This window comes from Mustela erminea, chromosome 10, assembly GCF_009829155.1.
Source record: "Mustela erminea isolate mMusErm1 chromosome 10, mMusErm1.Pri, whole genome shotgun sequence".
NCBI lineage: Eukaryota > Metazoa > Chordata > Mammalia > Carnivora > Mustelidae > Mustela > Mustela erminea.
In genome coordinates this window covers 90,799,100-90,813,394 of record NC_045623.1, presented here as the reverse complement: position 1 = coordinate 90,813,394, position 14,295 = coordinate 90,799,100, and the positions used below count along the sequence as shown (strand labels likewise).

The 14,295-nt window shown below is 48.7% G+C and overlaps 1 protein-coding gene across 1 annotated transcript in view; it reads right to left on the bottom strand.

The window, feature by feature from the left end:
* Nucleotides 1-537: 537 nt before the first annotated feature.
* Nucleotides 538-14,295, bottom strand: part of PAFAH2 (platelet activating factor acetylhydrolase 2) — a 31,611-nt gene continuing 17,853 nt past the window's right edge. The window contains exons 8-11 of the mRNA XM_032301912.1: nt 13,305-13,396; nt 11,313-11,483; nt 9,368-9,522; nt 538-2,463 (exon numbers count right to left, since the gene is read on the bottom strand). Of these exons, the coding sequence (XP_032157803.1) occupies nt 2,369-2,463; nt 9,368-9,522; nt 11,313-11,483; nt 13,305-13,396 (513 nt within the window). The 3' untranslated portion in view covers nt 538-2,368. The remainder of the gene's footprint in view (nt 2,464-9,367; nt 9,523-11,312; nt 11,484-13,304; nt 13,397-14,295) is intronic.

The following is a 14,295-nucleotide window of genomic DNA, read 5'->3' as shown; positions in this document are numbered from 1 at the left end:
AAGGACATGGGCAAGAAATATACCTGTTACCTTTGGGGACTGCTTGTTAACAGCTACATAATCTAGTTTATCTTAACAGAAACATCCTAAAATGTCAGAGGTCGGCTCACATTAGGCAAATGTGTGCATTATCTTTTTGGTAGATTGCCACTCAAAATAGTCAGTATTGTGTTTTGTAGCTTAAAGGATAATTTTCAGTTATATGAAGATTCCCCTACTCCAGTGTTGCCGGATAAATGAGTCATTACCAGATCACGAACCGAATGGGGGAGGTGGGTCCAGTTTCTGAGTACCTTCTGAACGATACCTACATAGACATGGGACATATTTGCTGGGTCTCCTGGGCTAATGCGGCCAGCACTGGCCCCCAGCACCTGCAGGACCAGCCCCAGGCACAAGAAGTGGCATCTGCTGGTTCTGTGAGTGCAGACGGGCTCTGGTCCCTGTACGGGGTTGGCAGGCTCTCTAAAATACTTGTATGCACTCTCCTAGAAGAAGTCCATAATGTGTTGTTGAGTAAAACAGTAAGTCCCAAACTTCAAAATATACAGTCTTTTAAATCATATATGGAATATTTATAAAACTGATCTTCCAGTGGGCCAAAAAGCAAGTTTCAACAAATGCTGAAGGATGAAGACCATAGGGTTATTTTCTTTGACCACAGACAATCAAGCCAGAAAACAAAAGCTGTAAGATAGTTTAAAAAATCTCACATATTTGGAAAGTAGGAAACATACTTTTTAAATAACCCATGGGTCACACATCCTTACACTTAATCTGCTGAACAATTCATGGTGCAGATCCCCGTTTTAGAAAGTCAGGAACTAAGAATGGAAAGAGAACACAATTTGCTCGAATTTACACAGTGGCAGTAGAGCCGGGACTCAAAACCAGGATACAAAATTCTAGAGCCCAGGGCTTTAATAAAGGATATTCTCTTTATACTCTGTCTTGCCAGAATTCCCAAGATCCTCCCAAGTCTCAGTGGACCTGGTATTTCGTGTCTTAGAAAGAACAGCTGTTGAGATGGGAGACATGGTCCCTGCTTGCTTTGGTGGCACTGACCTTGGGTCTACTGTGTAGACCCTTTTTGCTCCTGCCTCCTCCGGGGTCCCCTACCTGGGCTGAGGTATGACGTCTAGAGGAGTGGAGAGGACAGTTTCAGGATGATGTTCCCGGACAACTTTGAGTTAGATCTCCAGGAAGATTTCCTTTCCTTTTAAAGTTTTTTTTTCCCACATGGGCATAAGTGGTAAGCGAACAAAGAAAGACAGAAGGAAAAGTTACTTCCAGATGGCTCGCCATCTTGCTCTAATGTAGATTAAATAAAGAAAATATTCCAATGTATCATTAGGCAAACATGAGTATTAATATCATTCATATTATAAATGGAACAGAATGGAAATTCAGTCTATATCTTGACATACATTTGAGGCTAGGGCCTCAGAGCCGGAAAACAGACAATTATAGTGCCCTGATTCTGGGCATGTTGGAGGCTCCTGATACCTGAGGTAAGAGAAAGACCAAAGTGTTCCTAGATATCTCTGGGGGGGTGGGGGGGGAGGGCTAAATTATAACCAACCAAAACGTCTCCCTCCTGTGGCAAGGGCCTGTTCAAACAGCCACTTAATGGTGTTAACCTACCTTCTCCATCTCCACCAACTTGTGTGGGTTCCTGTCAAGGTACATTTCTGGCAAACCTCCATGACACCCAGAGCTTCTGTGATACCACTCTGGACCTCAGCTTCTCTCCCTATGGCGTGAGGACACTACTCCCGCCCTCCTCCGTGGGCTCACAAGTCTGAGTCCTGACCATGTTTCATGGAACAAGAAAATAAATGGAGAATCTTGATGGTGGTCCACGTCCTAGAAAGTTACCTAAAGTGCTCAGAACTTACCAAATGGCCCTGGGGAGGGAAAGGCTGAGAGGTAGGAAGAGGTAGTGCTAAGCTGGGCTAGAGGTCCTGAAGGTGGGAATTTCACTCCATCCTTTGGTTTCATTTCTTCCATGGCAGAAGATACAATGGCCCAAGGGGAGGGAGTAGGCCTCTGGGTTAATACTGTTCAGCTTAAAGCTTGAAGCAACCCCGGCCCCCGCCAGCTCTACCCCACTGCTTAGTCCCCACACCATCAGTGTTCAGTTCCCAGAAAGTCAATTTGCCAATCAGTAAGTGATCCAAGTCCCAGCGTGAGTTTAAGATCAGCAAGTCCAAGATCAAAGTATCCAGTTATCCAATCAGCAGCACAATTACATCCTCTTAATCTGTGAGGGTCACATCAGCCACTTCCTGATAGGAGGCTACGTGTCCCTGGGCAGGCCCCGAATGGGAACTCAGCTCAGTGACCTTTCACAAACGGCCGGTTGTGCCTACAGGCTGGACAGATGGTGTGGGGCCCCTGGGGTGAGTGATGGTCCAATGCCTTCAATGAGGCTGTTCCACTGGTCATAGTCCTCTTGTAGGTCTGTGTGGGAAAAAAACAGGAAGGTTAGGGAAATCTTTGTAAGGTTAGTTCAAGGAGTAGCTACCGTGGATTTCGGGGGTCATCCTGGAGAGGAGCACCAGGAATACGGAAAGGACTGGTTATGGTGGGTGTGACGGTGAGAGCAGTATGGTAACTAGTGTCCACTGAATGTTTTATCAGTGTGCTTCATAGAAGACTTGCTTGACCCGGAACAACCCAGTAAGGGTAATAATAGTAACAGAAGCCAGCATTTACTGAAGGGTAATGCATCCTAGAAACTGGGCCAGACACGCACCGATTCATGTAATTTTCACAATCTCCCTATGCAGAAAGTCCTGTATTAGCTATTTTATAGCGGAGGAAACTGAGGCTCAGAGAAGCTACCCGATTCACCCGAGGTCATTCCAACGGAGAAGTGGTAGAGACAGAATTCAAACCTGGGTCAAAGGCATGAGAAAATGGAAAGCCCAGGGAAGCCGTTGAGCAGGAAGGAAGGGATCTTTGCACGTCAGCTGGGGGACCTCCATGACAAGCGGGAGAGAACTAGACGGCAACATCATGAGGCAGCCCAATACCGGATAGGATTCCAGAGAGGGCCCTGGGATCGCAGGCAGATGGGTCTACCATAGCAAAAACAGTCAAAAGGGACGAAGGCCTCAGGCGGAGGGAGCAGGGCGCAGCTGAACAGGCAAATGGTGCTTTTGTTCCAAACAAACAAAAGCTGGGACAGAAGGCAGGGACCACTCTTCTTCATCTCTGGATCCCCAGTGCCCTGCCACAAACCTGGCAGGGAAGAGTTCCTCAACAAGGAAGTGTTACATATTCATCAATTCAGAAACTATCAAGCACACCCATGATGGGCCAATCTGTTCTTGGTGCTAAAAATACCACACAAAAACAGAAACCCTTATCCTCATAGAGCTCATAATCTAATAGGCAGAGATAACAACAAACACAATAAATTACATTGCGTGGGAAAAGGTAGTAAGTACTATGGGGAAAAAACAGAGCGGATAAGAGACGCAGTGGTGGTGCCTGGGAGATGGGGGTGAGGCGAGGAAGGGAAGGTACAGGGATGTAACAAGGGGGATCAGGGGTGCCTGGGTGACTCAGTTAGAAGAATATATGACTCTTGATCTCAGGGTCATGAGTTCTAGCCCCACACTGGGTATAGAGATTACTTAAATAAAGTAACTTAAGGGGCACCTGGGTGGCTCAGGGGGTTAAAGCCTCTGCCTTCAGCTCAGGTCATGGTCCCAGGGTTCTGGAATCGAGCCCCGCATCGGGCTCCCTGCTCAGGGATCGGGCTCCCTGCTCAGCGGGGAGCCTACTTCCTCCTCTCTCTCTCTGCCTGCCTCTCTGTCTACTTATAATCTCTGTCAAACAAATAAATAAAATCTTTAAAATAAAATAAAATAACTTAAAAAAATAAGAAATAAAAGGGTGGTCAGGGTGTGCCTCACTGGAGAGATCTGCACAAAGACCTAAAGGAGATGGGAAGAAGCGACGGGACCGAACGGAACAGTGTCCCAGACAGCGGGAACAGCAGCGCAAAGACCCCAAAGTGGGTGTGTGCCTGGAGTGCCGGAGGCTTGCGCAGCAACACTGAAGGCGGCCTGGGGAGGAGCAGCAGGGAGCGGGGTCAGGAGGGACCGAGGGCCACATCATACGGGGCCAGCAGGACACTGGACATTGGCTTTGACTCTCAGAGAAATGGGGAGCCACGGAGGATTCGGAAGAGGGGTGTGAGAGACTGGACTTAATTTCTATCAGGTTCACTCTGGCCACTCGATTAAGAAAAGACCGTGTGGGGAGAGACAACTTGGACAGGGTGACAGTCACGGGCGTGAGGGCATGTGACGAGGTTCCACATGCAGTCGAAAGGGAGAGCCAGGAGGATTTCTGAGGGATCGGAAAGGGGAGCAGAGACAAGAATGAAGACATCAGCTTGAGTAACTCGGAATCGGGTTTGGTCGGGGATGTCTACTGGGTGGAGAAGCCCTGAGTGATGGGTTATACGGATCTGATGCTCGATAGATCGAACTGGAGACATAAAGTGGGGTGTTGTCAGCCTGAGACCTACCCACGAGCATGGAGAGATAACGTGAGGGGATACAGAGACAAGGTCCAAGCCCTGAGCCCCAGAAGCAATAACGCAGACGGAGAAGGAGCAGACGTCCAGACAGGAGAACACCCACAGTGGGGTATTCTGGAAGTGAACACGGGGTTTCACGGAGGAGGGCGTCACCAGCTCTCTCAGAAGCTGAGCACAGGGACGCCTGGGTGGCTCAGTTGGTTAAGCGGCTGCCTTCGGCTCAGGTCATGATCCCAGCGTCCTGGGATCAAGTCCCACATTGGGCTCCTTGCTCAGCAGGAAGCCTGCTTCTCCCTCTGCCTCTGCCTCTGCCTGCCACTCTGTCTGCCTATGCTCGCTCTCTCTGACCAAAAGAAAAAAAAAAGAAAAAAGAAAAAAAGAAGCTGAGCACGGCAGCAGATGAGGAAGGAGAACTCGCCACCCGGCTGAGGGCTGTGACGGTCACTGGCCATGCTGACAAAAGCAATTGTCACAGGGAACTGGGATGCAAATGCCTCACTAGAGTGGGCTTAAGAGAGAACGCGGAGAGAAGAGCCAGAGAACGTAAAGACGGACAATCTTTCAAGGAGTTTTGTTAGGAGGAACAGGGAAATGGGGCGCTAACTGGAGGGGGAAGTGGGGTCAAGTAGGTATCTTTTAAGAGAAATTTCAGAGTGAGGGGCACCTGGGCGGCTCAGTTGGTTAAGCATCTGCCTTCGGCTCAGGTCATGAGCCCAAGCTCCTGGGATCGAGTCCTGCATCAGGCTCCCTGCTCAGCGGGCAGTCTGCTTCTCCCTCTCCCGCCTCTCCCCCTACTTGTGCGGCCTCTCTCTCTCTCTCCCAAATAAATAAGATAAAATAAGAGAGAGAGAAATCTCAGGGTGAAATGAACCAGGTCAAGAGGGGCAGATTGACGTCTGCAGATAAAAGGAAAAACCTGTTGTCACAATCACCTTGAACCCACGGCTGGGAGAGAAGGGATCCTGGTGTGTGGGTGGTGGGGCTGGCCTTAGAGAATGGACTGGGAGCTAGTGGCCAGGCATGGAGCAGAGCATCACACAAAGGCGGGTGGATGAGATGCTGGGATTTCAAGGAAGTACTGGCTACTTCCATTCTCTCCGTGAGCTGGGAGGCCAAGTTCATCAGCTCAGAGACAGGGGAGGGGAGGGTGTCAGAGGTCTGCAGAGAAAGGAGAAGGGAGAGTGGAAGAGCGGAGACAGAAGCTGCCTACAGCTCATAGGACAGAAGCCCCAATCTTCTTAATAAAAGAGAAAGAATATCCCTGGGTCCGTGGCAGATGTGCTCCCAGAGGCATTTTTAGGAGCAGGGAGAGGTACAGCTCGCTGCAACCCACTTTGGTTTCCTGTGTGACATGCACCATGTGGCCACCAAACTGCTTTTCTCTTCTTTGCAAAGCTAATTGCCCCAAACGGAGAGGCTTTGCCTTTTCAGACTCTGTCCCATCTCTTCTCGCCTAGTGACACCAGAACCTCGGAGTGGGACCCTCAGCCTCTCAGACAGGCCCATCGCCCGTCCTCCATGACGCAGCTGGACAGCCCACACACGTCTCTTCGTGACATTGCCTTGCCAAAGGACTAAAATCCACACTCATTCCAGCAAATACGTGGCTTTTACACTTGGCTTCTGCCCACTTCTCTGCCTTTAAGTTCTGCCAATTCACTCTCCCGGGCACCAGGCACAGTAAACCCAGTTTCTCCAAACCGATCACACAAGCCTCTGTGCCTTCTGTTGACAAGCCATGGGCCCCTTCCCTGGTGAACCAGACTCATCTGTTAAGGTTAAAGACGCGGATCACTTTGTCTGGGGAGCCTCCTCTCCTGGCTGTCCTTTCCTTTCCATCAGTTTGGTGCCTGCTCTCTGTGTCTCCTCAAGACTGAGGCTACACCCTAATCACTGGAGTCGCTGACAGGACAGGGCATCCGCTAAGTATGTGGGCTTTGGAATCAGGCAATTTAGGTGCCTTCTGGCCTTGCCACTTCATAACCAGATAACTGCGGACAAATTACTTAAATTTCCAAAGCTTCATTTCTTCATCTATAAAATGGCGTTAATAAAACGAGTACCTACCAGAGAGGGTCGTCTTCGGGATTACATGTGATGATGAATCTGAGTACTTAGTGAAGGCCTGGCGTAAAGCAAGTTCTGGATAATCTCCCTACGGTCTAAGACTCTCCTTCCCAGCTCTTCTGTTGGTCTCCAGTAATGAGTGTCTTAGCTCAACATCTTAGTTCCTAAAGGCAGCCAGACCAGCCACTGTGGCCTCTGCTGCCGTCTTTCACTCTTTAGTTAATGACACGATGCTAAGAGTGACCAGGGAGAGTGGGCCGAGGACCATGTAGTCAGTCCTCACCGCAGTCTAGGGTCACGGATCCATTCCCTCTCCCATGAGGTGATAGAGCGCTGCTTTAAAGTATTAACCCTAAGGTCTCTAAACCCAGGGGGCATCATGGCTCACAGGAGCAAGATGAAATGAACATGTATGTACATATGTAAATTCCGGTTAAGAGAGTCAATACATTCATAACAGAACAAATATATTTTAAAAGCAAACTGAATCCGTGGGCATCTGGGTGGCTCAGCTGGTTAAGCATCTGCCTTCCCCTCAGGTCCCGAATCCCAGGATCCTGGGATCGAGTCCCACACCGGGCTCCCTGCTCAGCAGGGAGTCTGCTTCTCCCTCTGCCCTTCACCTTGCTTGTGCTCTCTCTCACTCACTCTATCTCTCTCAAGTCAATAAATAAAATATTTTTTAAAAAAAGAAAGCAAAGTGAATTCACACCAAATTTTTTAGGCACTCAGGCCACACAACTAGACGTCTAGTGTCCAGAGCACAGAGGTGACCGTCCTACTCTATGTACCACATCCAGCATGTCAGGTTGAAGTCAGGGCACCGCACATCAAAAGGCATCCTGACAAACAGTGCATCCAGAGGGGATAATAAATGGTGACATGGGGAACCATGGGGAAGCATTGGGGAACAGGTGGGAGGTACCACGGACATCGAGCTTACCGAACAGAAAAACGCAGAGAAGACACCACTGGGGACTTTGAATACCTAAATAGCTGCCATGTGCAAAGGGTCTGTAGCTTCGCTGGGTGGCCCTCGAGGGGATGACCAGGCCAAGCAGAGAGGAGTCAGAAAGGATCAGATCTCAGTCTTGGGCTAGAGTGAGGTGACCCTGGACACTTGGGGTGGCCTGGCTCCCTTCTGAAGGAACTGTACTGTGTAACACCACTGAGGGCTCAGTCTAGGGCACACAGTGGTGGCCACCTCCATTCTTTCTTTCTTTCTTTTTTTTTTTAAAAGATTTTATTTATTTGAGAGAATGTGAAAGCAAGAGAGATCAGAGGGAGAGGGAGAAGGAGACTCACCACTAAGCAGACAGCCCAATGCGTGGCTCCATCCCAAGAAGCTGAGATCATGACCTCAGCCAAAGGCAGATACTTAACCGACTGAGCCACCCAGCCCCTCACCTCCTCTATGCTGGCTGGATTAGAAAAAGACATCAGTCAAGAGAGCTCCAGGCCTCAGTGGGGCACTGGCCTACATCGTGCTGCTAAGTAAAGGTGAGCCAGGAGAATCAAGCTGTCTCCCTTGGGAATCTGGTCGAAGAAACCCAAGAAAATATGCAGTGAGGACCGAGAGCCACAGAGGAAAAGGATGCCACGAAGTTGGGAGATCAAGCCGTGGTTTGAGCCAACCGAAGCTGTGAGGAACATAGTTACCTATGAATAAGGAGATGCTATCAGCAAGAGAAAAACCAGAGTAGAAAAGAAGAAAACAGACCAGAGGTAAGAGAAACAGATGTCATTAGAAGAAGAGACAGAGAGACTGAGCCCATGAGAGAGACCAGAGAGAGAGCGGTCAGTCCTGCTAAGCTACCTCGGTTCCCCTAACTCTTCACTTCCCACGTGGCCAGATATACTTTCATAAACAAACTCACCTTTTTTTCTCCAGGTAAATGATGGACTCTCCATTCCTCGTAACCAAAAGGAGCCTAACTAGAATATCAGTCTGGAAATGGAGAGGCAGAGAGGGCTGACCCTCATAGCGGCGCACTCTCCATGCTGCCTGACTCTGTGGTGGGACGAAGGGAGAGGAGACGTGCCCAGGGTGGAAGCTGCACCAAAGACCTCTGCAGGCCTTGCCACTTAGCTGGTCAGTGACGGATGACACTGGTCATAAGCCTTCCATGCTTTGTTTTGTTTAAAGTATGTCTACAGGGCGCTTGGGTGGCTCAGTGGGTTAAGCCACTGCCTTCGGCTCAGGTCATGATCTCAGGGTCCTGGGATCGAGTCCCGCATCGGGCTCTCTGCTCAGCAGGGAGCCTGCTTCCTCCTCTCTCTCTCTCTGCCTGCCTCTCTGCCTACTTGTGATCTCTCTCTGTCAAATACATAAACAAAATCTTAAAAAAAAAAAAAAAAAAAGTATGTCTACAAACTTAGCCCATGTAGCGTCATAACCTCCTCTGCGGTACAGATGAGGGGAGTGAGAATGAGTTAGGACACAGGTAATGGAAGAGAGAGAGAGAGAGAGAGAAAGGTGAAAGTGCCATTTACAGTGAGGAAACCGAGGCTCAGAAGTAAAATGACTAGGCCAAGGTCAATTTGGGGAGTAAGAGACAAGAGTTAGGGTCTGCAAACTTACAGCTAAGCATTCTGTCTGCAACTCTACGTAACCCTCTCCTTCACTCAGATTTTTCCTTTTGCCATACATCTGCCTGACCTGGGACATGTCAGGATAGGCCACTGGGTAAGGAAATCTAAGGGACCCCCAGGGCTGCCCACAAACCCCCGTTCTCTACTTACCTAGGTGCTTCTGCAGGAAGGCCAACATGGCCCTCACCATAACCTCCTGACCTTCATACGGGTCCAAGCTCCCGCGAGTTTGCGCGGAGAAGAATTTACCGATCCAGTTACCAGCCACAAAAGCAAAGTCGGTTTGACTCCGATGAACAGAACCACTAGAGGCAAAGAGAAATGAGTAACTGGTACAGGTCTGGAGGTGAGAGCACACGAATATTTGCTAAGCACCTACCACGGGCAAGGGGCTTTATGTGCACCACTTCACCACAGTCTCGGAAGGGAAGCATTTTCCTTTGGATAGAATCAGAGGAAATGATCTGCCCAAGGTCACACAGCCAGGAAGGAAGAGAGCTAGGACTTGAATGCAGGTGTGTCTGGCTTCAAAGCTGCCTCAACCCCCAGACCACGTCTGACAGTTCCAGGAAAGGCTGAGTTAAGTAGAGTAGGGCAGGTGCAGGGCGAGGCGGCGAGGAGGCAAGGCCTGCCATACTGTCATTCCACTGTCATTATAAACCACTGTGGCTTTTCCCTGGTGATGTTTGAATGGTCACAAAACATATCAGCTCCTTCTTCATCAGAACAGTGCCACAAAGTAAACAGGAGAAGGAACCACCTGCCTTTATTGGAGTAATCAGAAAAGTAAGGGCAAACACCTATAAAAGAGGGCTTTTGGATTAGAATTTAAGTTCCTAGCTATCAAATACATTTAATTCAAAAGTGAAATGCCCACTAGGTTCACTTTGGGCTATGACTCACAGCTAAGTATTTACTAGTCAATTCAATGAGGGAAGAAAATCTAAACGCTAAACTTTAGCTGACATCATGCAGAAAACCCGACTTGTTTTTAAAAATGTGTTGTTTAAGGCAGATGAAAAAGTGGAAAGAATAATATAATGGACACTTGGGTACCCAACACTCGGTTTAAGAATACAGTGCCGACAGTCCGATCGCCCTTGGGTTCTCCTTGCCAACTGCTCTCGCCTCCTTTCCCTCCGGAGGTCACTATTATCCTTTCCCTCCAGAGGTCACTATTATCCTCCCTCTGACTGGCTGGGGAAACTGTCAAGCAGTCCCCTGCAGCCATGAGATCCGAAGGACAGGGGAGCGCTGGCCCTAAGGAAGACAGCCTAGCCAAGAGAAGCATGGGAAGAAGCATTGACTACGGGACTCCCAGCATTCCAGGGCTTTGGATTTAGGATTTCAACTACCCGAGTGATTCCAGAAGCCTGGGACATGTAGTTCGTTGTCGTTTTGCTGAACTAGGACCTGGGACCCTTGTGGCATATGTGGTCAGGCTCTGTTAGGCTCGAGTGCAGGGCAGAAGCAAGTTGGGAGACTTGTCCATGGGCCCTCAGCCCTGCACCTGAACTCTGTGCCACTTCTGATCTATGGTACAAAATCTAAAGGTCACTCAAAATGTTCTTTCTGTGATAAGTGGCTCCCGTGAAAAAACCACCCGACGGTGCTAGTAATGGAAGTGAATGTGGTTTCTCTTGGGGAGAATATAGATGGTTTATGGATGATATCTGAATTGAGGTATTCAAGGTCTCCAAAAGTCTATCTCGTGAATGTCAAGGGTCTGTTGTAGTTACACTCTTCAAAAGACTCCATAAAACTCCCAAATGAGGTTAGAGATCTCTGGAGTCCATCGACCCATACCTTCCCTCTCCAACTCACAATCCCACAATACTCTTCTTCCAGAAGCAAGAGGTAAATCCCCTCATCGGGTCATATAAAGTAGGAAAGGAATTGCTGTAGGTAGAGCTAGATGAAGGAGGACAGACCGGAAGTCCTAAAGGAATTAACACTTTGCATTTCAGGAAGTATTTAAGTATTGTATTAATGGGTAGAACTTACAGATAATTTACAAAAAATTAAGAGAGCCATCACCAAGTAGCAAACGGAGAGGACACTGGGGATCCCGATCAAGACCCTGGGGCTTACTCACAGGACAGTTATGATCCTGGACTGTTCGTGTTGGGCACATATCTTCTTCATCAAGTTGACACTCTCCACTGTCTGGAATTTCTCAGCATTGATAAAGAACACAGGGCCTCGGGCTTTGGGGTAAAAGTCATGTTCCAGAGGAAACATCCAAGCATCCAGAGCCACAGCACACCTGCAACAGGACCAGACATTTGGAACTGCTGTGCAGAAACCAAGGCAAGGATAGTCAGGCCAGTTGGGGAGGGACAAGGTTCTTCCCTTCAGTGGGAGGAAGGCTCAGAAAGCCAGGAAGGGGGTACCAGGGCCCAGACCCTTCAGTTAGGATCATGGATAGACATCCCTTTTACCTGTCACCAAAGATGCTTCTAGGTTTTGTTTGTTTGTTTGTTGATATTTATTTTAGAATAGGCTCCATGCCCAATGCAGGACCTGAATTCACAACCTGAGGTCAAGATTTGGATGCTCTACTCAATGAGCCAGCTAGACACCCCAGATCCTTCTAGATTTTAAAGTCCCTGACAGCAAGGATCAGACCTTTTCCTGGGTCTACTCTCAGGCAGCTGACCTGGGTTACTCAAAGGCCATTCATTCAACACTGAGTACCTACTATGTGCTTAGCCCCATGCTGTGGATACAGAGACACATAACACAGTTCTTGCTCTTAAGGATCAAGGGGAGACAGAACAGACAAGGGAACAAAATAGAGCTTAGTGCCCTGACTGCACGTGGAGCTATGTGAGCCCACAGTGTGCACAGCACAGGAGGTCAGGAAAAGCCTCTGTGGTGCCAGAGCTCAAAGACATGGCCAGTGTGTCCAGTAATCTGTCCCCTGGGGCAAAACGAAGGCCCTAAGATTAGCTCCTCTCCCCTACCCAGAGTTCCTCCGGTCTTCTCCATCTCAATAAAGGACAATCATCTCCCCCACTCAAATTCTAAAACATATCCTGACTCAATTCGCATCTCTCCATCCTGCCTCCTCCATCTGAATGCCAATCCATCACCTCTGACTTTGACTCTAAAACAGCCTTCCTCTAACCGGCCTCTTGGTTTTCAGTCTTGTCCTCAACCATCTACTCTTCATACAGTAGAGTAGCCATACAGTAGCCAGAGGGATCTTTTTTTTTTTTTTAAATTTTTAATTCTTTTTTTTTTTTTAATTTTTTTTAAAGTAGGCTGCATACCTAGTGTGGAACCCAACACAGGGCTTGAACTCAGGACCCTGACATCAGGACTTGGGCTGAGATCAAGTTAGACACTTAATCCACTGATTTTTGCTGGAACTATCAGCACTGTATTCTTAACACTTTAACATGTAAGTAAGATTTTTCTCAGGGCGCCTGGCTGGCTCAGTTAAAAGAATATGCAACTCTTGATCTCGGGGTTGTGAGTTTGAGCCCCACGTTGGGTGTAGTGATTAGTTAAATGAATAAATAAAAACTTAAAATATTTTTCTCTGCTTAAAACCCTTAATGGTTTCCCATCGTACTTAGAATAAAATTGAACTCTCTTCACTCTGGCCAAAAGGCCGTGTGATCTAGCCTGTTTATCTCTCTGATCATTATCTTGAACCACTTCCCCCTCACTCACTGTGCCATTCCCACACTGACACCGCAAGCTTCCTTCTACCTCAGGGTGTTTGCATTACCTGTTCCCTCTGCCTAGAATGATCCTTCCCTAGACCTTCACACGGTTGGCTTCTGAAGTCTTGGCTTACGTCACTTCCTGAAAGAAGCCTCCAGTTACTCTGGCGTATCAGCCTTGTTTATTTTCTTCACTGTACCTGAGTGCTGGGGATTTGGCTGTTAGCTTGTTTACTCATCCGTCTCCTCCCACAATAACGTAATTCCATGAAGTCAGAGACCTTATTTTTTTGTTCGCCACTGAATCCCCAGCTCCCAAACCAGTGCCTAGCACATAACGCTCGTGTGACAAATACTTGCTGAATGACGGAACAGTGCGCAGAGCTCAACAGCAGCGTCGCTAGGACACTCACCGAAACTGGGTCTCCTTGGCCAAAGCCAAGACAGCTGTGGCCCCGCCAAATGAATGTCCCATCACAGCCACGCGGCTCATGTTGATGCTGCCCTGAGGAAAGCAGAGAACTGAACCAAATCAGAAATGTGGGCCTGCTTTTCCAGGAATTCTTCAGAGACAGGAGGCAGAGAGTGAGACAATGAGGCAGAAGCACTGTACAGTGGATGAGGTCCTGCCTGTAGGGCAGGAACCTCGTGCTCAACAGAGAGCGGCCAGTTAGCCAATCCCCAGACCAGACAACTTCCTGCAGTCAGGAATTCTGAAAACTATGTTCTTCATCTTCGTTTTTTTTTTAAGATTTTATTTATTTATTTGACAGAGATCACAAGTAGGCAGAGAAGCAGGCAGAGAGAGAGAGGGGGAAGCAGGCTCCTTGCTGAGCAGAGAGCCCGATGTGGGGCTCGATCCCAGGACCCTGGGATCATGACCTGAGCCGAAGGCAGAGGCTTTAACCCACTGAGCCACCCAGGCGCCCCTCATCTTCATTTTTGTAAGCATACCACCTGTGATGCCTGGACCAGGGAGACAGCTAAATATACGTGAAGAAATGACTGGGCCTAAATGATGGATTCCACACAGATCCATCCGTGCGAGCATGTTAGGAATGAGAACCGTCTCCAACCCCTAGATCCCTGCCTTACAGCCAGTCCAAAGGGTGACACAGGAGCCAAGTAGGGGGACAGAACGGAAAGCTCCTGCTTCCTCCATGTCCCTCTGAAGGCAAGGGCTGCTTGTGTAGAAACAAAGCCAGCTTCTACTTCCTTTGGGTATCTGTCCTGACTTTGATCGGGCAGAATGAGTCGGCTTGCTCTTCCTGCTCTGCAAATATCTATTTCAAGTTGTCCCCAGAAGCCTCTAGGGCACGGTTATGTAAGAAGCCACTGCAGCTGCCTGCCGAGGGGTTTGGGAAATCTCTCTAGCCGTTGTGGCCCAGGCTCTGCCCTGAACCT